We start from the raw sequence: 26396 nt of genomic DNA, 5'->3' as shown, positions 1-26396 counted from the left end.
AAATAGATGATGAGAATCTCCTCTATTCAAGTGACTGACTCTGAGCTGGCTGGCCACAGCCAGTCTACTGTGCACAAGTAAATAAAGGATGACGTGGTGATGGGATACTGGCCTCTGTGCAGTTATCTCACTTCTAAACTCAAGTTTGGAGCCCATCCTGCCTTCCTCATAAGAGGATATACTCATTCCAATCTAGTAAACTTCCCCTGAACTGCCTCCAACATATTTACACCCTACCTTAAGTAAAAAAAACTGAAACTGCACACAATATTCAAGTTGTGATCTCACCAATGAGTGATATAACTGAAGCAGAAACTCTTTACTTTTAATTTCAATTCCTCTCACAGTAAAGGATAACACTGTCATGATCACACTGAATAGCAAAGCAAGCTAAAGAGGCTGAAGGTTCTACCCCTGCTGCTTTTCGATATCTTTCTGTTCACGTGAGCCATTACCTCATCAAAGAAAATGCTGAACCATAGAAACAAACTCTCAGAGGGAAACATGTTTAAATTGTAAGATATTTTAATTAGACTAAAATTGATAAGAATTATGTCCATTTCTGGCTTTTAATACAATGGGGAGGTACATGATTCCTGGGTGGGCTTATTCAGATAACAGCCGGAACAGAAGTTTAAACTGACTTATAAATTTCAGTGGATTTCAGACAATTCAGAGGAGATTCTATGAAGTAAGTGACATCATAAATAGCTGGATCCAGAACACTACTTTCAAAATAAACTGAAAATAGGAGAAAAGTACACTGGTTAATAATAATGAAAAGCAAATTTAGATCTGATATCAGAAAGTTCTTTCAGACATAAAAAGATACTTCTGAATAGTCAGTGGAGGTGAAAATCCTAGAACTACTCATGCGTTGCTGGATGTTGCAGTGGTCAACCATTGGATATTTCCAGATGGATGAAACGGCATACTGAGCTATTTTAATGCTGTGTACCCTGAAAGCTGAAAAGAAAGCAATTGTATAAATTATGGCAGAACTTTTGAAGACCCGGACTAAGTTATTTGTTGGTAAAGTAAATAAGTACCTATATGTAGATAAAGTACCCAAATACTGGCCATATTTAACTGCCAGGTTTATCAATTATATAGTCTTCAACACACTTTTAGTTTCATTCAAAGACAAAATTACTTATACCGATTTGCAAGCAGATAGTCCTATTAAACTTAATCAACCTGTATTATATAACAGAAAGGATTATAGATATTTTCCTACTACTCTTATTTATTCAGTATTTGAACCTTACATTGAAAATAAAGAAATTTGAAGCACAAGATTCATTTTAAATAAAAAATCAAAATGTTTTTAAGGACAAGTCTTTTTTATAAAAGTTTCTATGCCTAGGCCCTTAAGTTATTTTCAGATAAAACAATGCTTTGCACTTTGTTCTGCATGGTTTATCAATTCCTTGTGACTTGTTGAAATAAATGGAAACATAACCCATGATCTTTGGAAATATACTTGGAATTATCACATTAATGGAGTGCGATGATGTAGCCAGAGGGAGTCCTTGAAGTAGTTATGCATCCAACTATTAATGAAACAGACTTTTATCTTGTTAGATTTCATGAAACGATTGGTTGTTGCAATATCTCTTCTGGGTTCTGAATTTTAACCCTTCCAAATTAATGGATGAAAGTTTTCACTTCGCTTGACACTTGTGATTGAATAAATAGATCTGAAGCCATTTTCATTCACTACACCTCAATAACAAAAGTACCAACTGTAAACTGTCTGTGTCAGGCTCATTTATAAGTGAATTTAAAATATAACATACTGTAAGACGTGTGCATATCTATACACTATCCTTGAAGAGGTTAGATATTTTTCTAATAAACCATTCAGAGATGTTATTACATGCCTCTGGAGAAGGTGGGACTTTAACCTGTGCCTTCTGGCTTGGAGGGAGGGAAACAGTGTCACAAGAGCCCTTCCTTGAAGAGACTATGCTCAGTTAAATTGTTATCCCCCAATTTGATTGCCACAATCCTCCGCCAACAAAAAATGCATATTGCATCCTGTTTTTTTTGGGTGGGGTGTCCAAAGATTTAAAAATACCTACCAATCTACATCAGAACAATTACACTCTACGTGACATCTGTGTGCATCCATTTATGGCAATTCACAAAGGAACAGTCAGATAACCACAATTCCACTTTGATAGTGAAACAACACATCACATTGTATAATACCTAATATAAGCACAATGTGAGGTCGTCTGGTAAAGAAATAAGATTTTGACAAGAATTTCACTGAATGCCATGTATCAGAACTGAATTGCATCTGTCAATGTCAATCTAACCTCTCTAACTCTTCTTCAAATAGACTCTGAGAGCTGTACAGCTTGGAGACAGATCCTTTGGTCCAATTTGCCCACACCAACCAGATATCCTATATTAATCTAGTCCCATTTGCCAGCATTTAGTCTATATCCCTCTAACCCTTTCCTATTCATATACCCATCCAGATGCCTTTTAAGTGTTGTAACTGTACCAGCCTCCACCATTTCCTCCAGCAGCTCATTCCATAACATGCATCACCCGCTATGTGAAAAAGTTGCCCCTTAGGTCCCTTTAATATCTTTCCCCTCTCACCTTAAACCAATGCTCTCTAGTTTTGGACTCCCCCACCCCAGGGAAAAGACTATGGCTATTCACCCTATCCATGCCCCTCATAATTTTATAAACCTCTGTAAGGTCACCCTTCAGTCTCCAACACTCCAGGGAAAATAGCCCCAGCCTATTCAGGCTCTCCTGAAAAGTCAAATCCTCCAACCCTGGCAACATCCTTGTAAACCTTTTCTGAACCCTTTCAAGTCTAGATCTTAAACCTGATTACAAACCTACCGACGTCAGCAATGTTGTTTCATGTTAAACCTATAAGCTGAAAGCTTCATTTTCTCTGAAATAATGGTTATGTCCTTCTTACGTGAAAATGCTTCACTTTTGTTCATGTGGCTGATGTATTTAAATCACTTTACCTGGCACTTTAACTCCTGACCAATGAGGAAGTAGCTGAAAGCCTTCAGACCATCCGAATGTGGGATGGTTGCATACAGCAATTGCGCACCTATGAAGAGGTGGTGGCTGGAGACAAGAAACTGGAAATTGTGAAACAGATATAAACCATCACAAGAATCACGAACGTAATTGGGAAGAAACCATACAAGGGGCACGAAAATAGGAAAAAAACAGGTTCAGTAGAGCAGGAACAGGCTGAAATCATGGGTTTGCCAGAGCAGTCCTGTTTGTGGTAAGACTTTGGTTTCATATTTGAGATAAGCTTTCAATTAACACCATCTCTTAGAGCCATCTATTCCACTTTATGACACTGGGCACTTTCACTCCAGCCTATGCTCAGCTACTAATGAAACCTTATCCATGTCTTTATCTCCAAACATGATTATTCCAGTGCACACCCAGTCAGCCTCCAAGCACAACTGTATTAACTTGTGGTCAATCAAAACATTATTGCCCTGGTTCTAATTTATACTCACTATACAATAAATGGCAAAATTCTTGGAAACATCAACATACTGTACAGTAAATGGCAGAACGCTCAGCAGCACCGACATGCAGAGGCATCTGGGCGTACAGGTCCACAGTTCCCTGAAAGTGGCAACATCATTAAAATCAAGAGCAAAACACCTACCCTACTCCGGTGGCTACATGTTAAGCTATGTCACTGTTTACTTTTGAATATATCCACTGCAAGCGTTAGAACTTTGTTCTGTGAGATATGCAAGCGATGAGCATGAAGGGAGAAAGGAAAAAAGCATGTTTTTGAGTGGAAAACATTTCCTCTGGTTAAAAAAAATTACATGATTTCTTCTCCCCATTTCACAGCATTTTACCTTCTCAAAGTGGCATCAGTTCAGACTGATAGAAATGTAGTATGCGAATAATTTCTCATCCACATTTTGGACTCTGCATCACCGTACTCACATTGAAGCCTGTCGATCAATAAATCGGTCACGCGATAATTGGCCTCAATCACTTTGGATAACGATGAAGTAAACCAACATACCCATTCCTGGCTATTTAGTGACAACTGATGAAAACTGCCGGCAGAGGACTTTTATAACAAACAAAGGAATGGAAACTGATATTGCCTTCTACCAGTTTGGAAAGAGCTGCAAATTTGAGGCTAATTTTGGTCCAACAGTTGACTAAAGCTAGGGCCGTTTACAATTACCAACTACAAATTTATAAAGGCAGTCGATTCAAATGGTTCTCTTCATTCTATAGTCAACTTTCCTGATGGGACCGGAAAGGCTAGGTGCAGGAAGAATGCTCCCAATGTTGGGGAAGTCCAAAACTAAGGGTCAAAGTCTAAGAATAAGCCATTCAGGACTAAGATTGAGGGAAGAATTTCTTTACACAAGGTTGTAAACCTGTGGAATTCTCTACCACAGAAAGCTGTTGGGACCAGTTTGTTAGATGTATTCAAGAGGGAGCTGCATGTGGCCCTTGCAGCTAAAGGGATCAAGGGGTATGGATAAAAAGCAGGAATGGGATACTGAAAGTGCATGATTAGCTATGATCATATTGAATGGTGGAGCAGGCTTGAAAGGCTGAATGGCCTACTCCTGCACCTATTTTCTATGTTTCCATGATCAGCTAACTAGATTGTCTTCCATTCAGGACAGTGTCCTGAATTAATGAAACTCCCTAGTAAGCATAACAAAACGATAAACACTTTAATTTAAAAGTCTTGAAGTCAGGCTGCCACCATGTAACATTTATTTCCTTAAAAGAAGTCAGCAACCAAATATGCAAATATGCATCAGCACTTCTGAATCAATGCCCACAACAGATTAAAAGCTTTGATACATGTGATTTTAAAAAGGCATACTGAATAAAAGTTTCTCTGAAAGTAATGTCAAATGACAAAAACATATTTACTAGAGAAGGATGCAAAAACTAAAACACGTTCTTGCCTGCAGCATTTTTTTTCTAAAAGAGTTGCTTGTCGCACAACTCTGGCAATCAGTTTTATGTCTTCAATTTACGTTCATGTTAATGATGAATGATAAAATGTGAATTTGATCTGCTCAATGTATCTTAAATATATTACTTACCTCATGGTGGTTTACTTCTGCAGACATAATGCTGCCCAAGTTTCAATTTATCACTTATCAATGTACTACTGGCTGTTTTCGTCAGAGCAGATTTACAAACAAATATTTTCCAGCACAGATTCTAATAATACGCCAATAACAATTCTGTATTGCACTTCAGTGACATTTAAATGTGTAACTAAGAAAAACATGTTATGAGATAGCAAGCATAAGAATTTGCTACCAACTGCTGCCTTCCTGATAAAATGCTCATGGTTTCAAAGATTAACTTTGTAAGAGAATGGTGAGAACTGTAAAGTGGTACTAAGAACAAAAAGGCAAGCTGTCCAAGATTTCACAGAATCACAAAATCGTTACACCACAGAAGGAGGCCGTTCAGCCCACAGAGCCTGCACCACCTCTTCAAGTGAGCATGATTACCTCGTGCCAATTTGTTGCTTTTTCCCCATTTCCATGCACGCTATTTCTATCTAAATAATCACCTATTGCCCTCTTGAATGCTTCAACTGAATAGACCTCCAATATATACCCAGGGAATGGATTCCATTGTCTAACTGCTTGTTACGTGAGAGAGTTTTTTCTTACATCACCCCGACTTCTTTTGCACATCACTTCAAATCTATTGCCCTGGTTCTCGTCCCTTTTATGAGCGGCAACAGTTTCTCCCTATTCACTCTATCCAGTCTACTCATGGTTTTGAAAGCCACTGTCAAAACTCCTCTCTTCTTCTCTCCAAGGACCAAGTCAGAAATTATAGTCCAACAGGGTTATTTGAAATCACAAGTTTTCAGACATTGCGCCCCGAAGGAGCAGCACTTCAAAAGCTTGTGATTTCAACAAAACATGTTGGACTATAATCTGGCATCGTGTGACTTCTGACTTTGTCCATCCAGTCCAACATCAGGACCTCCACATCATCTCTCCAAGGAGAACACTCTCCACTTCTTCAACCGATCCTCATAACTGAAGTTTTCCATTCTTGGAATCATTCGTGTACATTGCTTCTACAAACTCTCCAGCGCATTCACAACCCCCTGATAATGTGATGCCCATAATGGACAATTTCCAGCTGAGGTCTAACGTGTCTTATACAAGTTCAACATCACCTCCTTACTCTTGTATTCTATGCCTCTATTAATAAAGTCAAAGAACCTGTATGCATAATTAATTGCTTGCTCCACTTGTGTTGCCACCTCAATGTTCCAAGCATATCATCACCCAGGTCCCTATGCTCCTGCATCCCCTTTAAAACTGTAATCTATTTTGTATTGTCTTTCAGTTTTCTTCCTACTAAAGAGAGGAGAAGATCAAAGGAGATGGAGAGGCAATATGACTGATATATAAAACTATCAGAGGGATAGACAGGTTAGAAAGGAAGAACCTTTTCCCCTTGATGCAGGGATTAAAAACAAGGAGGCATAGATTTAAGGGGCAGAAAGTTCAGGGAAGATGTCAGTTTTCTAGAAGCTTCTCCACTAACTTTAAACTGACCGGCCATAATGTTTACCATTCTCCAGTCTTCTAGCACCTACTCCAAATCCAGGGAAAACTGAAAAATTGCAACTAGTGCCTCTGTAGTTTCTATGCTCATTTCCTTCAAAATCTTTGGATTTTTCTTATCCAGTCATAGTGCCTTGTCAAGTGTCAGTATCATTAGTCTGTCTAAGATGTCTTCCTTATTAATTCTGAACCCTTCCCCTGACAGATTTTCCTCCTCTTGTGACCATGGCTTGTTACCTCCACCTCTTTTCCAAGAACAGATGCAAAGTTTTAAAGCCTCAGCCATGTCCTCCTGCCTCCGTGTGTAGATCATCTTTTTGGTCTCTATATAGCCTACTTCTTCCTTAAACACACTTTTACTATTTACAGATATTTCTAATAAACCTGTTCAGAGATGTTATTACACACCTCTAAAGCAGGTGGGACTTGAGCCCAAGTCTCCTGGTTCAGAGCTACTATTACTAATTAGATGCCTAAAAAAGACACCGGGATTCTCCTTTTGGTTAGCTGCTGTTTTGTTCTCACAATTCTTCTTTACTTCTCTTATTTGCTTATTCATTGGCCCTCTAAACCTTCAGTATTCTTCCCGGTTCTCAACTGTATTTTCAACCTGTCGTTAGCAAAAATTTTCTTTCTAATGTTAATTCTACCTCCTTTGTCACCCAGGGAACTCTGGATTTGTTTGTCCTACCTTTCCCAAATGAGGGAATGTACCTCAACTGGACCTAAACCATCCACTCTTTGAAGGTAGCCCATAATTCAGTTACAGTTTTTCCCAACAATCAGTAAATCCTGACCATCTCTCTTCTTGTCTCATTGAAGTCTGCTCACCACCAGTTGATTTTACTCACTCTGCATTGTTCAATGCCATTCTCCACACTATCCTGAATCTTATAATACAATCACCTAATTGGTGCCCCACAGACAATTCACTTGGCCACCTCATTTCCGAGGACTAGGTTCAACAATGTATACTTTCTTGTTGGACAGAACACATGCTACTGTAGGAAGCTCTTTTGAACACAGTCTAGGAACACACCCTTTGCTGCCTCTTACACTATCAGTATCCCAGTTTTCATACTAGCATCACCACAGATGCAAGAATGCCAAATTACTAAGGCAGCAACAATTTAGATGAAAATTGAAATTAGTGGAAAAAGGATGCTGATTGGTTGTCAAGTCACTATGATTGGTTGAGACATTACTGCAGAGAATGCACCTGTAAATTATTGTGCCATCATGCTTTGTTTAATTCAAAAAAGGTGTAATGCTTCAATATATTTCCTGTGGAGCGCAGGTCCATACATTTGAATATGTGTGCATGTCAGAATGCTCCTTCAATTGTTGACAATAGGTAAAGTATTTAATCAGCCTGTGCTCACAAAACTCATATTATCTAATGTTAGTCACAATTTCACAATTTGACAGCACTTTTAAACAATTATGAGTGTGAATAACTAGCAATTTAAGGTCATCAGTTGAGCTTGTAACCCGGCTCACTTGCTGGAAACTACATATATTCATATGGAGGGAACTGTCCTTTGCAGGAGAAAGGAAAAAATCCCATCAAAGTGCCTTTCCTGAATTAAATAAAAGCATGGAGTCAATCGCTGACAGGAACAATGGAAATAGAAGAGTAGTCCATTCAGCCCATTAAACTCATTTTACCATTCAATTAGATCACGGCTGATCTTCTACTTCAACATCATTTTCTCAATCTATCCCCAGATCCTTTGACATCTTTAATATCTATTTCCTGGTAAATGCAACACCTTGATGGGAGTCCATTTACTCACGAATCAGCATTTTTTTTGTAGCATTAACTATTGCTCCCTTTGAAATAGGGCATTCTTGCACCTGCCTTGATAAAATCAAGCTGAAAAGCTTCAACAGTCGGTCTCTTTTTCAGTAATACTCAAGTTCCGTACTGTTAAATGATTATTAAAATAGTAAAGGTGGACAGAGACAGAAAGACAGTTCTTCACTGTTACCTATCTGTCTTTCCAGGTCGGCTGCTTCATCTTGCGTAGCCCGAGGTAGAACTCCTGGATCACTGAAGCTTGTACGGAGCAACGTCCCCATCACAAAAAAGAACAAAACTCCTGCAATCGCTGGTATCACAGGTGTGATGGTAACTGCTAGGAATGGACAGCTGTTAAAAATATAAATAAAAGAAATTAAAACTGGTTTCTATAAATGCACACAACATAGTGTACATTTTGGGGGCAGCAAGTTAAATTTCTATAACATAGGACTCTATGGTAACTGGGTTCAGACTCAAGATTAACCAATGAAGAGCTAAATATTCCGACAGCAATTCCAATATTCATCAATAGGTAGTGCTGCAAACAAATAATTCCTACTCCTTTATTTTCAGATCAGTGCGTATACACTACATTTCCTAAATGAGCCCAATAACCCTTAAATTTGGCATAGTTTAAAATATCTGGATGTCAGTGAACATTATTAACTATGCACAAAGTAAAGACTGACAAATCCTTTGGGAAAATATTCTGTTTTTGGTCTTTCATGGCTCCAGATCTGTTAGCTAAAGGCAAATTGCCTATTAACATACAGTCCAAAAGCAAAGAGGCACACAGCAATTTCATAAGAGGCTGACTCATCATTTTTAATGCTTTTAGTAGCACGTTTCACTTGGAACTGAAAAGAAAAAAAGTAGATCTTAGGAATTTTGCCTCAGGCAACACCTGACATTACCCTACTGGCCTATCAGTTGCCTCAGATAGGCTGATACATTACAGTTGCAAACAAATTATCTAATTTCAAATGTTCAATATAAAACGTTCACAGAAAACACCTCATGTTGTCATTGGCTGTTGTAACGTAGTCTAGGCCATCTGGATTTCTGTTTCAAAGTCTACGCAACAAATATGAAATTAAATCTGTTAGTTATGGAGTTGAAAAGGAATCTGGTTTAGGTGAATTGGAACCAAAGGTTAAATAAAACAGTAAAAAAGCAGGTTTTCAAAAAATGTCTCGTTTGAATACAGAAAAGATTAAAGGGCAAAAGGAAGGGCATAAAAACTAGAATTCCTTAAATTACCATAGATAGTACGACTATCTGCATGGGCGGCATGGTGGCTCAGTCGTTAGCACTGATGCCTCAGCGCCAGCGACCCGGGTTCAAATCCACTCTCAGACAACTGTCTGTGTGAAGTTTGTACATTCGCCCCGTGTCTCCGTGGGTTTCCTCCAGGTGCTCCGGTTTCCTCCCACAGCCCAAAGATGTGCAGGCTAGGTGGATTGGCCATGCTAAATTGCCCATAGTGTTCAGGGATGTGTAGATTAGGTGGATGGGTTGGTGTGGACTTATTGGGCCGAGGGACCTGTTTCCACACTGTAGGGATTCTATGATGATTTAAAAGGAAAAACAGGTTCTAGTGATTACAGCATTCATAATTTAATCTATGAGATTATAAAAGCAGGGATTTGAAATTCCCTAAGTAGCGCTGAAATATTGTCCTTCTGGTGATACCCTCCAAACATCAATCTTTGGACAACTGCCCTTTCTTGTTTACATTTAGAACCTGGAGTTGAGTATAGAGGGCATAATTTAAGTTTCCAGATAACACGAAACTCAGAAATCTGGTAAACACTGAGAAGAATGGGAACAGATTTAATGGAGATATAGACGAGTGAAACGGACTGATTAAATTTAATACAGAAAAGTGTCAAGTGAATCATTTACATAGAAAAAGTGAAGAGAAGCAATATAAACAAAAGAGTAAAATTTTGAGTGCGCAGTAACAAAGAAAACAGGGAATACACCCACTACACCCATACCAGCACTTTGACAGATCTCCCCAATGAATCCTTCTGGCCTTGCCTCTCAGCCTACCAATCGTTCCTTTTCAAGATTACAAAGGCCAATTGCTCTGAGCAATAATGTCAGCACGGTAGTTTGAGGGGCCATCAGTTGGCACAGCATGATCCCACAGCTACTTGCCCTTAGCCACCCACACAAAAGAAAACTCCTCGAAATCCCAGCTCAATGGCAGGGACGTTTGCCTATCTTTGTCCTGACTATGCCACACCACTGAATAATGTGAAGGTGAATACTCTGAATTTTTTGTGCAGCCCAAAATAATTTGGTGCAGCATGTCTGGCTCACCCCCAGTCACCTCTGGCCTGTGACTGTGCAGCTGAGCATGAGACTTTACAGGTTCTAACTCCAATTGCTAATCAGAGTACTGCAGAATCTTTCCAGCACAGAGGCACAATCCAATCAGCCCATCTGCTCAATATTGGTGTTTCTACTCCTACTCCATGAGACTCCTCCTCTCCCCCTCTTAATCACCTCGCCCATCTTCTCTTCGGTTCGGTTTCTCTCTCCCTCATGTATTCATCCTCCTTCTCCCATTCCTGCTCCACCACAAACACTGCAGCACTTCAGAATAGCTGCTCACCACCATCTTCCCCAAGGTCACATTAGGATGCACAGCAAGTGCTGAATGCAGCCAGGGACACCCTCACAACCCATGAAATTATTAAACAATCATGCAAGTTATTGGACAGGAGGTAATCAGAAAAGCTAATGGAATCATTGATTGTAAGAGGAATTGAATGTAAGAGTAGGGAGGTACTCTTCAGTTATACAGGGCTTGATGAGACCACATCTCATGTACAGTATCGGTCTCTTTATTGAAGGAAGGATGTAACTGTGTTGGAAAGAGTTCAGGCTAGATTTACAAGGCTGATACCTGGAATTTGAGGGTTGTTTTATGAGGAGAGGCTCATAGCCACTACAGTTAAAGGCAATTTGATTGAAACGTAAGGGCGGCACGGTGGCTCAGTGGTGAGCACTGCAGCCTCACAGCACCAGGGACCCGGGTTCGATTCTGCCCTCGGGCGACTGTCCATGTGGAGTTTGCACATTGTTCCTATGTCTGCGTGGGTTTCGTCCAGGTGCTCCAGTTTCCTCCAACAGTCCAAAGATGTGCAGGGTAGGTGGATTGGCTATGCTAAATTGCCCGTAGTGTTCAGGGATGTGTAATTTAGGTGGGTTATAGGGGGATGGGTCCTATGACGTTCCCCTGTTCCTATTTCATTTGTGAAAAAGAAATGCATCTGTGCTGTTGACCTCAACCACTCCCTGATAGGAGCGGCGTTTCTCCTGAACTCCCAATTAGATTTATGAGTGACAATCTTCTTTAAGTGGTTGTAGAGGGTGCAGAAAAGATTTACGAGAATGTTATTAGAACTGGAGAGTTATAAGGAGATAGTAGGAACTACCGATGCTGGAGAATCTGAGATAACAAGGTGTAGAGCTGGATGAACACAGCAGGCCAAGCAGCATCAGAGGAGCAGGAAGGCTGATGTTTCGGGTCTAGACCCTTCTTCAGAAATGGGGGAGGGGAAGGGAATTCTGAAATAAATATGGAGAAAGGGGGAGGCGGATAGAAGATGGATAAAGGAGAAGAATAGATGGATAAAGATAAAGAATTCACTGTTGAGACTACGTTAAAGAACACACAAAGACTAAAGAAAGGACTGCAGTTGAAGTTTATAATTATAACATTGGAAATGATACAGCACAGAAGGGGGCCACTTAGCCCATTGTGTCCATGCCGATACAAAGACCCAGACACCATTTCTAATCCCATTTTCCTGCCCACAAGCCCTGCAATTTACAGTACTTAAGGTGCAGATCCAAGTACTTTCAAAAAGAGTAGAGTCTCTGTCTCCACCACCAACTTGGGCAGTCAATTCCAGAACCCACCACCCTCGAGGTAAAAACGTTTTAGCTTGAATCTATAACCCCTGGTTTTTGAACCCGGCCAAAGGAAACAGGTTCCTCCTGTTTACTCTATCTCTACCACTCACAATTTTGTATACCTCAATCATGTCATCCCTCGGCCTTCTCTATTCCAAGGAAAACAACCCCCACCTCTTCAATCCCTCTTTATAGCTACAGTTCTCCAGCCCTGGCAACATTACAGTAACCTTCTCACCAGCACAATTATGTCCATCCTGTAATATAGTGAGCAGAACAGCACACAAAACTCCAGTTGTGGCCTCACCAGTGTCTTATACAATTTCATCATTAGACCCCTACTTTTGTACTACTATATTTCCGCCAATGAGAGAGAGCATTCCAAATACCTTCTTTACAACCTTATCTACCTGTACTGCTATCTTTAGGAATCTATGCACTTGCACTTCATCTACCCCTCTCAGTACATTCTTATTTATTGTGTATTTCCTTTTACTGTTTCTCCTCCCTAAAAGAATTACCTCACCCTTATCAGAGTTGAACTCTATCTGCCACTTTTCTGCCCACTCCACCAACCCATCTATATCATTTTGGAATTTACAGCTATCCTCAACACTATCCACTACACAGCCAATTTTTGTGTTGTCTGCAAATTTCCCAATTGTGACCCTGCTGCCCCTATATTCAAGTCCAATTCATTGATGTATACTGAGCCCTGAGCCCCGCAAAATACTACTTGAAGCTACTTCCCATTCTCAAGGGTAGCCATCAACCATTACCCTTTGTTTCCTGTTACTAAACCAATTTTGGATCCAATTCAACATACTTCCTTGTATCCTATGGGCTTGAACATTTTTGACCAGTCTGCCATGTGAGAACTTATAAAACGCCTTACTAAATTCCAAGCAGACAACATCCACTGTATTACCCTCATTGATCCTCCTTGCCACTGCCTCAAAGAATTCAATCAAATTTGTAATGAAGGAATAGATTTGATACCAAACAATATTAAAGTAACTTCTAGGGGACAGTGGCATACCTTTTCCTTCCTGACTGTACACAACTGAGGTGTCATCTCTACTGGGTCTGTCCTGTTGGTGCGACAGGACACACTCAGGAATGGTGGTGGTGGTGCATGGGACATTTTCTCATGGAAGCTACAGAGGTGGCATGGGTAGGATCTTTTAAACTTGCCGTGCAGAAGATACCCAAATCCATACTTTAGTTCAGAAGTCCACAGACCATTCAGCCATGATTTATGAAGAAAACGGTACAAATATTTGAAAATTGTACAAGTAATCAGATGCCTACTTCCACAATGGAGCTGGCCAGATCAGAAATGCAAGTATCTTTACCCCACACCAGCTAAAATAGCTAGTGCCAGGAAAGAGGGCGACAGACTCAGAATTGGGTCCTGCCCAACATTTCTGAATATCTCTGGGACTGACTCCACACAAATGTTTCAATATTTAGTCAAGTGCTATATTTAACATTAAATTTAGTTTTAATTTCAACATACAGTTTCTTTCGGTCTTTGTGATAATGAAGCAACCTGCTGTTAACAGCTGCAGTCAATTAATTTTGTGGTTAGTCAGAAATGGCTTCCACTTCACAGTTACAGCTTGAGCTGGAGTGTTTCAAGAACTTTTTTTTTTCAGATTGCTCATCATAGTGACTTTAATCTTCATCTCAACAACACCTCATTTCCTCTCCCCTTATTTAGGCATTTTCTCGTCCTGCCTTAACTTCTACATTCATGCAAACGCTCCTACCAATGACCACGGCTAACCTATTATTTGACTTCTCTGCTCTCCAACTTCACTTCCATCTCCTGGTAAATACAATCCTAAAATCTCTCATAACTGTGCTTTCAAATCACACCTTTGGTGTGTTATTTCTTTCAATATTTCTGCAGACGTTCATCTGTTCAATTATTCTTTCATCTCTGCCTTTAATGTCTTTATTCCCCATAAAATCTTTATTTTCTCCAACCCTGGTCATTCCATCCAGAATAGTTCCCACTTCTTGCTTGAATGCATTTAACACAATTTAGCTCTTCATTAATCATTCATTCTCACATCTGCCTGGACCATTTGCTCTGCTTTATGAAAATCATTCACAAATCCAGCAACATTCTGGAATCCATTTGTACATGTTTCCAATACAAACTGTGTCCTGAAACTGTTGCCCATTTCTCCTTCAACATATTGTCCGAGAAATCCATTTTCCTACTTTCTCAACCTAATTCTCACAAAAGTGACAGCCACTTAACTGCCATTAAAAATTGCTCATTTCCTCAGTAACTACGTCCCTCCTTTTCAAAGCAGCCATCCATAGTTCCTCCTGCTGATGTCTCTGTCCTTGTAATTACCACCTCACCTCAACTTCTCTTTTCTTTCTGGAGACCCTGACATCTCAAATCCTTGTATGTCCTCAAACCCCTGTCCGTCTTTCCCCATCTCCATTTTGAATCTCTCCAATTAGATTTGTATCACTGCTGCAACAGGTCAAATTTAAATTCACAAATAATATTCTCTGTGATTGTGATGAACTCTCTACATATTCCTCACAACCTCTCTTTCAACCTTTCACAAAGCTGACAAAACTAGCACTGTCTAAAATCTCTCCCCAGTTGTCCATCAGAACATCAGAGTCCATCTGGGGCGGCACAGTGGTTAGCACTGCTGCCTCACAGCGCCAGGGACCTGGGTTGGATTCCAGCCTCGGGCAACTGTCTGTGTGGAGTTTGCACATTCATAGAATCCCTACAGTGTGGAAACAGGCCCCTCGGCCCAACACATCCACGGTGACCCTCACAGCATCCCACCCAGACCCATCCCCTATAACCCACCTAATCTACACATCCCTGAACACTATAGACAATTTAGTATGGCCAATCCACCTAGCCTGCACATTTTTGGACCGTGGGAGGAAACCGACGCAGACACGGGGAGAACGTGCAAACTCAACACAGACAGTCACCCGAGAGTGGAATCGAACCCGGGTCCCTGGTGCTGTAAGGCAGCAGTGCTAACCACTGTGCCACCATGCCGCCCCCGTGTCTGCGTGGATTTCCTCCGGATGCTTCAGTTTCCTCCCACAGTCCAAAGATGTGCAGGCTAGGTGGATTGGCCATGCTAAATTGCCCATGGGATCTAGGGATGTGTAAATTAGGTGGGTTTACAGGGGGATGGGGATGGGGCTGGGTGGGTGCTCCGAGGGTGGATGTGGACTTATTGGGCCAAAGGGCCTTTTCCACACTGTAGGGATTCTATGATTCAATGATAGAGCATGGGTGCTCTCTTTTCATTACCGTCTATCTTGCTAAATGTTGCCAGAGCATTTCCAGCTCTTCCCATCACCACACTGTTTGGGATCAATCTTCAGTGTCCTCCTATCCCTCATCGATATGCCTCCCTCTGGCAACAACCCCAATACATGGTTTTAGGATCCACCTGGATGCTGACAACACCCCACTGCACATCATCACCAATTCTCACGCTCCCTCCAATGCTTGAGTTGTCAGACTGCTTGTCAGGATGCTTACAGAAAACTCGTTAATACTCGTTTAAGACAATTGGTAGTCTATCACAAATATCATTATTCATACTGTACATCATGAAGAATGCCAAAGAAAACATTTGGGTAAATATCTATCAATATTAGGCATTGATTTTAGCTGATCCCCAAAAGACGGTAAGTTATTAGCTCTTCAATAGTGACATCACTTGACATTAGAATCACAAGTTCATTCAACACGCAATTATTGGAAAGAGTTTTCGAAAAGAATTAATAAACATGTTGGATTTTAAGGGCAGTACCTATTGGCTTTGTTCTTGCTAACTAATCTTTGGTCTTAAGAGGAGATGAAACAAGATAGATTGTCAAATCCTCAGGGGGTCTCAAGTTTCACAGTTTATAAACATTCAGAAGTCTATTAGCACAGACCAGTAATAAATTGTTGATTTTAAAAATAAGAAATTATAAACTATTTGGGCATATTTGAAACAGACCGGTTGGCAAACCCCAGTTGAAACAGAAAAAAATGTTAGACTGACCCGGCTTTAACGCTTATTATTTCTTAACAAATTCTTCAGTATTATTTGAGGGTCGAAATTGCAATCTGTATTGCATTTGGTTTAATGTAATAACCTGTATATGATGATTCCTTAAGCTTTCTGGACCTCTTAACATTTCTAGAAGTTTGAGTAAGCCAGCAATGATAAAGATTTCCAGCAGTTCAGAAACACCTTGCAAAAAAAATCTCAGTGAAGCTCTTTCTAGGTGAAATTTATTTTTTAAAAAATCATAAGTTAGCACTTTTAAATCCAACAGTATTAATGGAGCTCCACACTGTGTTATCTCTGACTCCAGCATCAGCAGTTCTTACTATCTCTTAATGGTGTCGGTGTTATGTAACAGGTACACTAAACAAAAAGATATAAGAAACTTAAAAGGAAGCATTTTTGGTATGCTCGAGTGGTGTGGGGCAAAAAATCGTTACAAGAAAATGACCTAGCCAAGAAACTTAAAGCAGAATATTTTCTATCTTTTGATAATACGATCCAGCAGAATATTGCATGAAAGAAAGAGACACTTACAATCTCTCACCACACTCTCATAGGTCAGTCAATTTGTTTTCAAAATATCTCTCCAGATCCCCCTCAAATCGACTAGCATAATCAATCTCTAAAACATTTTCCAGCAATTTGTAAAATTCAAGCCTTGAGAGTAAGGAAAGCCCAAGAGGATAATCCACAGGATCAGGGCCATGTTACAAGAACAGGTATTAAAAATGTGGATTCTTCAGTCTTGAAAAAAAGTCAATAACCAGTCTGATAAGATTCTAACAAAAAAGTATAAGCCAGAGCACAATTTTCATTTAAAGCACAATTGTGAGTCTTGAAGATATGTGTAGAACGCAAGCTCAGGACTGGAATTTGGAAGCTTTTCTCCATTCAGAGTAACGATTACATACTCTAACTATGATAATGGACAAAATAAACTTTCTAATCAGTCAATATATTGTTACATGCTGGGACGAGGCCACAGGTTGCCACAAAACCTTGAACAAGCTGTTCCCAGGAAAGACACAGTTTCACCCCTCATGCTCCCAGTTTAATATATTTAATGCTTGACATAATACCGAACTATTCTTCTGCCACCTATCCCTCTGGTTACTAATTTTGCCCGGAAGTTTTCCCTTTGCAGACATGAAACTTTATTTTGGCTTTAGAATTCAGGATACATCTGAGTTATTCCAACTTACCACCAACCCTTTCACGATCTCTTTATTCCAAATTACCAATATCAAACTGATCATTTTTAAGACCCATACCTCATTCATTTTAACCTATCTCTTTCTGAACATATTACTCTCCCTCCTCCCCAAACCAATCGGGATATCATCCAAAATCTGCTCATAAGAAAAATCACACACTATCATTGCACTAGCATTGTGCTAGCATTTCATGCACCTGGTATTAGTTTTTAATATTCCCACTTTGTTTAATGCAGGGGTGTGGGAACCAGAGAAGAATATTACAAAGTAACATCAAGGTGAAGAAAGTACTGGGTGAGACAGACAGCATTAAAATAGAGAATAGTAAGTTAATAGGTGGAGTTGGAGTAAAAAGAGTAATGAATTCTAAATCAGAGATTAATTGATTTCACATACATGCAGTGAGAGTGGGGAGATGCAATCACAGATTGCCTTAAGGGAATTGAACTTTGTGATGATAACAAGAGACCCAACTTAAGGAAGCACAGGTCTCAGTGTTGAATATTCCTGGCTAAAAAGTGTCCAGAAAACATAGGAAAGGAGAATAAAAAGAAGAGGTGTCAATTTTCATTCAGGAGAATAATGCTGTACTGGAGAGAGAGGATGCTTCAGATGTTTCAGGGACAAAAACAATTTGGCTAGATTTAAGGAATAAGAATAATGTAATTGCATTGTTCAATGTAAATCTATAAGCCACCAAATAGTGGGAAGGATATAGAAGAAATCTGCAAGGAGATCACAGAGTGGTGTTAACCATAAGAAATAGGTACAGGAGTAGGCTGCTCAGCCTTCAAGCCTGCTCTGCCATTCAACAGGATCATGGCTGATCTAACAAAACTCCTCACATCCACTTTCCTGGGTTTTCTCCATAACCCTTGATTCCCCTACTGATCAATAATCAATCTATCTTTCTATCTACCTATCTATCTTAGCCTTAAATATATACAATGACCCTGCCCCCACCTTGGGTCTAGGCCCGAAACGTCAGCTTTCCTGCTCCTCTGATGCTGCTTGGCCTGCTGTGTTCATCCAGCTGTACACCTTGTTATCTCAGATTCTCCAGCATCTGCAGTTCCTACTATCTCTGTTCATGACACTTGTCAGGTAATAAACAGAAGTAAGAACCAAAGTGAATACAGAATAAAGGGATGAAACCAGACAGGCCACCTGGCATCAACCCAGGCACCGAAAAAGGCAATGGCAGAAACAGCCCTGTCGATCCTGCAGAGTCCTCCTCACTAATGTCTGGGGACTAGTTCCAAAATTGGGAGAGTTGTCTCACGGACCAGTCAAGCAACAGCCTGACCTAGTCATACACACAGAATCATACCTTACAAACACCACAATCACCATCCCTGTATACATCCTGTCCCATTGGGAGGACAGTCCAGCAGAGGTGACAGGTGATATACTGTCAGGAAGGAATTGCCCTGGAAGCCTTCAACATTGACTCCGGACCCTATGAAGTCTCATGGTTTCAGGTTAAACATGGGCAAGGAAACCTTCTATTGGTTACCACGTACCATGCTCCCTTGGCAGATGAAATAATACTCCTCCATGTGAAGCTGCACCAGGCATACCTAAAAATAAGGAGTCAACCTGGTGAAGTGACCAAACAGGACTACTTGCATGCCAAACAGCATAAGCAGCAAGTAAAGCACAGAGCTAAGCTCTGCAGCGCTGCCACATCCAGTTGTGAATGGTGGTGGACAGTTAAACAAGACAGAGGCGGCTCCACAAATATCCCCATCCTCAATGATTGAACAGCCGAACACATCAAAGCAAAACATAGGCTGAAGCATCTGCGTAATCTTCAGGCAGAAGTGCCAAGTGGATGATCCATCTCAGCCTCCTCCAGTGGTCCCAAGCATCACTGACACCAGTCTTCAGCCAATTTGATTCACTCCACATGATATCAGGAAAAAGTCGCATACTGCAAAGGCTATGGACCCTGACAAAATTCCAGCAATAGAAATGAAGACTTGTTCTCCAGAACTTGCTGCTCACCTAGCCAAGCTGTTCCAGTACAATTAAAACATCAGCATCTACCCAACAATAGGGAAAACTGCCCAGGTATGCCCTGTACACAAAAAAAGCAGGACAAGTACAACTAGGCCAATTACTCCATCAGTCTGATCTAGATCATCAGTAAAGTGATGGAAGGTGTCATCAACAGTGCTATCAAACAGTGCCTGCTCAGCAATAACCTGCTCAGTGACACCCAGTTTGGGTTCCACCAGGGCCACTCAACTCCTATCTCATTACAGCTTTGATTCAAACATGGACAAAAGAGCTTAATTGGGAAACGCCTTCATTGCTAGTACTTTTAATGAAACTGCTGAATGTCAATCTGCGTTTCTTTTAAATTTCTGAAATGCTTCCAATGACAACATCAGCTTCCCAAATCATTATACATTCAGCTATACATTCATGGCTGTGCTGGTCAACATTCTGTTTTTCATTTTTACACTGTGTACTCAGTTTTTCTTTCTTTCACTCTGACACTAATTTAGGTCATTTTTTATCCCCAATAAGCATTAACTTAAAATGGTGAACTCAATACTATGACAAGGGGAAAGGGGAAAGGGGAAAGGGGAAAATCAGATCCCTTCTTTTTAACCCCCTTGTTTGCAATAAGTATTTTTTATTGCTTTTTAACTCGCACCTATCACACTTCAATTAAAACAGTCCACCAGAAAACAATGGCATCAATTACCAAGGTTTTCTTGAGTGATAGGAAGAGGAATTTTATTACCCACTTTCTCAGAAAAGAAATGAAAAGGTGACATCACATACAAGGAAGAAGTTTAAAAGGGAGTGCAACTAGAAGGCAGAAATAGAGCCATGCAGATTAGCAGTCATTCGAGGATTTAACGGATCATAAAATTTTAAATCTTTGGTAGGAAACAATGTGGAGGTGTCGGTGTTGGACTGGCGTGGAGAAGGTCAGAAATCACCTGACTCCAGGTTATAGTCCAACAGGTTTATTTGAAAACGTAAGCTTTCGGAGTCTTAATTCTTCCTTAGGTGTTAGAGAGAGAGGTAGTATCAGACACAGAATTTATAAGTAAAAGATCAAAGGGTCACACCATTGATGAGGATGTACAAAACAAACCTAAGATGCTATTAAATCTTTAATCAATCAGAAGGTTTTTATTAATTAATATGATACAGTTCATGTTGCATTCAGTACTCAATACCACCAACTGCCAATTTCCAGACACCATCCTATAACTCATCCGCTTCATCCTCGACCACGTCTTCACTTTCAACAACCAGTTCTTCATCCAGACACACAGAACAGCCATGGGGACAGATTTGCTCCCCAGTATGCCAACATTTTCAAGCACAAGTTCAAACAAGACTTCTTTGCTGCACAGAACCTTCGACCAACGCTAATACACCAGGTACACTGACGACATTTTCTTCCTTTGGACTTATGGCAAAGAATCACTGAAACAACTACATAGCGATATCAACAAGCAGCAGGCGGTAAAGAAGGCAAACGCTACGTTGGCCTTCATTGCAAGAGGTTTTGAGTACAGGAGCAGGGATGCGTTGTTGCAGTTATACAGGGCCTTGGTGTAGCCAAACCTAGAATATTGTGCGCAGTTTTGGTCTCCTTTTCTGAGGAAAGATGCTCTTGCTCTCAAGGGAGTGCAACAAAGGTTTACCAGGCTGATTCTGGGGATGGTGGGTCTGACGTATGAGGAGAAATTGACTAGGTTGGGACTGTTTTCGCGAGAGTTCAGACGAATGAGGGGGGCTCTCATGTTAGAATTTTATAAGTCTCCAGGACTGGACAGGGTAGATGCAGGGAGGAACTTCCTGATGGTGGATGTGTCCAGACCAGGGGTTACAGTATGAGGATTTGGGGTAGACGATTTAGGATGGAGATGAGGAGACATTTCTTCACCCAAAGAGTGGTGAGCCTGTGGAAGTCACTATCACAGGAAGTAGTTGATGCCAAAACATTGGACGTATTCAAGAGCAACTAGAAATAGCGAATGGGATCAAAGGTTATGGGGAGAAAGCAGGATTAGGCTATTGAGTTGGACAATCAGTCATGATTGTGAAGAATGGCAGAACAGGCTCAAAGAGCCAAATGGCCTCCTCCTGCTCCTATGTTCTATATTTCTATGTTTCATCCCACCATCAGACTTACCATGGACTACTCTTTAGAATCAGTCTCATTCTTAGACACACACACCTCCATCAAAGACAGACACCTTTGTACCTCACTCTACCTCAAGCTCACAGATAACCTCACAATGCTGCACTTCTCTAGCTTCCACCCTAAACATATTAAAAAAGCCATCCCCTATGGTCAAATCCTACAAATACACAGGATCTGTTTGGATGAGGAGGAATGAGACAGATGCTTGAAGGTGTTCAAAGATGCCCTCATAGGAGCAGGATATGATGCTCAATTCATCGATCACCAGTTTCGATGCACCACAGCAAAAAACCGTAATGACCTCCTCAGAAAACAGACCATGGGATACATCCGATAGGGTACCCTTTATCGTCGAGTACTTCCCGGGAGCGGAGAAGCTATGCGATGACGCTGTGCGCCTCGCCAAGATCTTCCCCATGCCTCCCCTTCTTGCCTTCAAACAACCGCCAAATCTTAAACAGACTATTATTCGCAGCAAACTACTCAGTCTTCAGGACAACATCAACCACAACTCTATACAATCCTGTCATGGCAACCTCTGCAAGACATGTCAGATCTTCGACACGGACACTACCATCACAAGTGGGAACACCACCTACCATGAGCACGGCAGGTACTCATGTGACTCAGCCAATGTTGTCTATCTCATACGCTGCAGGCAAGGATGTCCTAAGACATGGTATATTGGCAAAACCATGCAGATGCTATGATAATGGATGAATGTTCACTGCGCAACAATCACCAGACAGAGATGTTCCTCCCAGTGAGGGAAACACCTCAGCGTTCAAGGATATTTGGCCCCGGATCTTCGGGTAAATATCTTTCAAGGCGGACTTTGGGATACACAATAACGCAGAGTTGCTGAGCAGAGGCTGATAGCCAAGTTTCGCACCCATGAGGACGGCCTCAACCAGGATCTTGGGTTCATGTTGCACTACATTCTCACGCACTCATACATACACACTCACTCACACAAATCCTCTCTCATACATACAATGTCTCTGCCACACACATACACACACACACACACACACGCACAGAGATCACAGTATTTACAGATGCATTCTATTTTATTCAAAAAGCACACAATTTATAGATAATGTGGCATTTTATAAATTGTTACTTTAGAAATAAAACCAGTCTGACTCCAAACCAAAACGCAAACAGATTCTATACAAGGCCTCACACCTAACATGCATTGTCTGACCTAAAATGTCACTTCTTCTTTACACTGATTAAACCTTTAATTCTTACAGGACAGGGATTTGAAAAAGAATTTGGGGATTTACATATATATATATTAATCAATTAAAACCTTCTAAGTGATTAAAGACTTAACAGCATCTTAGGTTTATTTAGTACATCATCAACGGTGTGGCCCTTTGATCTTTTACTTATAAATTCTGTGTCTGATACTACCTCTCTCACTAAGACCTGAAGGAGGAGCAAGACTGAATGCTTGTGTTTTCAAGTAAACCTGTTGGATTATAACCTGGTGTCATGTGATTTCTGAGCTTTAGCAGGAGAGACAGCAATAGCCCAAAAGTGAGAGAGAGCCAAGAAAATCTCCACTCTGCTGCCCAAATGCGACAGATAAAATGTAGTTCAGTGTATAAGCCATTACATTTTCAAGCTTACTGACTGGTGAGTAAGTCCTTTATCTCCTATTTACATGAAATTACCATACACAGAATTAAACAGGAAACACAAATTTCTTGACACTGACTCCGTAGCCTGGTTATCAATGTTTTCCGATAAATGTGGTAATTTCAACCCAGATGGTTTAGCTTATGCAGAAGATGGGGTGGGGGGAGATGGGAGGAGGTTGACGGGAGAGTTGGAGGTGTGGGTGGGGCAAATAAACAATAGATGGAGATACAGCCCAAAGAGAGAGAGAAACAGTGGGACAAAGGAGTGGGTAAAGGTCAGCCTGGGAGAATGAATTGCTGCAAAGGGGGAGCATTAGTAGCTGACAATAGACTGTATGGGAGCAGCTCATGTGATGACAAAGCTAGATATAGGGGGGTTGGAGTAAGGACATGGGAGAACGTGCTGAAGCCCTGAAATTGTTCAACTCGATATTGAGTCCAGAAGGTTGCAGAGTTCCCAAGCAGAAAATCAGGTGTTGTTGTTCTAGCTTGCACTGAGCTTCACTGGGACACTGCAGCAAGCCTGAGCCTTTGCTGCCACTTCTTTTAGGACTGTAGAATGCAGGCCATCAGTTCCAAGGGCGCGGACAGTCTTTAGACCCTTAGTTTCCCTAGTACTGTACTTTTTCCTCTTGTTATGTTGATTATTTTAAGTTCTTCTCTCCTTTTTGTATTTTTTTTTATTACTCTTGACAGGCTTTTGTTTTCTACTATGAAGACGGATACAATATTTGTTCAAAACGTTTGCCATTTCCTGTTTCCCATTTTTAATTCCCCAGCTTCAACCTCCATGGGACCAACACTCACTTTAGCACTGATGTTTGTGGGATATCTTTACGTACAAACTGGCTGCCACATTTCTCTGTTTAGCAAACACTGCTTCACATGAATACTATAAAACTGAATTTGACACTAAGCCACATAAGATAATAAGGCAGATCACCTTAAGTTTAGTGAAGAGGGCAACAATAAAAAGAGAAGAATGGGAGAGATTTAAGAAAGAACTTCCAGAGCTTAGACATTTGGCAGCCAAAAGCAAAGCTAATAATGGAATGACTTATATTAGGAACTTTAAAAAAGACTTCATTTACTATGAATACTCTGGGCTGTCTTCAGGTTGTGAAAGGTGCTACATAGTACAGGTCTTTCTTACTGATGTCAATTTGTCTCCTGCAAACTGCCAAGTTCAGCAATTGCATACAGTCATGCACATCTAGGCCCTTAATCTTTTACATACGTAATATATTGAATTCAGAAAGTATGGTTTACATTTCATTGAAAAATTGTAATTCTTAAAACGGCATATAGGTATATTCAAAGAACTTATTTTCATACTGTCACACAGAATAACTGTTATACTTTATTAAAGTAGGGGAATGGGTAACACAGATGTAAAAAGATAAGGATGGTGATGAAAATGAGGAATGGGAAGATTTATGAGGGTTTGGGAGCAGAGGTAGAAATGGAGCTGCTGAGGGCCAAATTTTCCTTGCATCTCCATTCCCAAACATGGTGAGTAGTTTATTACCTCATCATACTTCAACACAGCACCTGAAGAAACAAACATGAGAGAGAGAGAGAAAAACACATGGAGGTATCCAAGAGTAAGGCAACAGAAGCAACAGAGATGGGAGAAAGACGGAAGACAGTCAGAGAAAGATAGGAAATAATACAACTGGTATCAAAGACTGATAAAACTTGGCCTATTCCTGTCTGTATTTCTTATGGTATTACGGTTGAGGTGGCTGAGTTGTTTAATTGTGCACTGTTGACAAGTGGATGCTTGTTCACAGTTAGTGGAATTGACTGACAAATGTTACTTAGACATTCGAAGCAAAAGGATCAGTTAACGAATTTGAGAGATCCACCAGTTTCAGATTTCGGGATAACAAACACTAAAATCTTTGAAAAATGAGGGGTTATTTCTTGTACATAAGAATGATTTTATGGGCATGGATGTAACAACCTGTGAAATACCTTTGTTATTATGTAGCCCATTAATGGAGAAAGAACAGATGAAACTGGATATGGAAAATCTTCAAATTTGCAATTTACATAATTGGGAGCCACTATCTCCTACAGGCAGGGGTGAGGTGCCGGAGAACTGGAGGGTGGCTAATGTTATGTCTTTATTTAAGTATGGTTGCAAGGACAAGTCTGGGAACTATAAGCTTGGTGAGTCTGACATTAGTGGTGGCTAAGTTATTGGAGGGGATTCTGAGAGAGGATTTACATGTGTTTTGAGAAAAATCATGTCTCACAAACTTGACTGAGGTGTTTTTATTGAGGATGTGACCAAAAGCAGATAGAGGGTGGTGGTGGAGGGTTGTCTTTCAGATTGGAGGCCTGCGTCCAGCGATGTTCCGCAGGGATTGGTGCTGGGTCCGTAGATGTTTGTCATTCATATAAATGATTTGAATGAGAATTTAGGGAGTATGGTTAGTAAGTTTGCGGATGACACCAAAATTGGTGGTATAGTGGACAGTGAAGAAGTTTATCTCAGATTTCAAAGTGATGTTGATCAATTGGGCCAATGAGCTAAGGATTGGCAGATGGAGTTTAATTTGGATAAATGTGAAGTATTGCATTTTGGAAAGCCAAACAAGGGTAGGGCTTATACAGTCAGTGGTAGGGCCTTGGGTAGTGTTGTCAAACAGAGACCCCTGGGGGCACAGGTACACAGTCCTTTGGAAGTTGCATCACAGGTGGACAAGGTGGGTTAAGAAGGCATTTAGCCCGCTTGCCATCATTGCTCAGACCAGTACATATAGGAGTTGGGACGTTATGTTGTGGATGTACAGAACACTGGTGAGGCCACTTTTGGAGTACCATGCACAGTTCTCGTCACCCTGGTTTAGGAAGGATATTATTAAATTGGAGAGGGTTTAGAAAAGATTTGCAAGAATGCTGCCGGGACTGGAGGGTTTGAATTACAAGGACAGGCTGGATAGGC

The 26396-nt window shown here is 40.7% G+C and overlaps 1 protein-coding gene across 1 annotated transcript in view; it reads right to left on the bottom strand.

The window, feature by feature from the left end:
- Window positions 1–26396, bottom strand: part of LOC109924551 (palmitoyltransferase ZDHHC14) — a 165226-nt gene that overhangs the window by 73943 nt on the left and 64887 nt on the right. The window contains exon 2 of the mRNA XM_048600870.1: window positions 8594–8754. Coding sequence (XP_048456827.1) covers window positions 8594–8754 — 161 coding nt within the window. The remainder of the gene's footprint in view (window positions 1–8593; window positions 8755–26396) is intronic.

Source organism: Rhincodon typus, chromosome 9 (assembly GCF_021869965.1).
Source record: "Rhincodon typus isolate 14 chromosome 9, sRhiTyp1.1, whole genome shotgun sequence".
Taxonomy (NCBI): domain Eukaryota; kingdom Metazoa; phylum Chordata; class Chondrichthyes; order Orectolobiformes; family Rhincodontidae; genus Rhincodon; species Rhincodon typus.
This window is presented reverse-complemented; position numbering and strand designations above follow the sequence as displayed.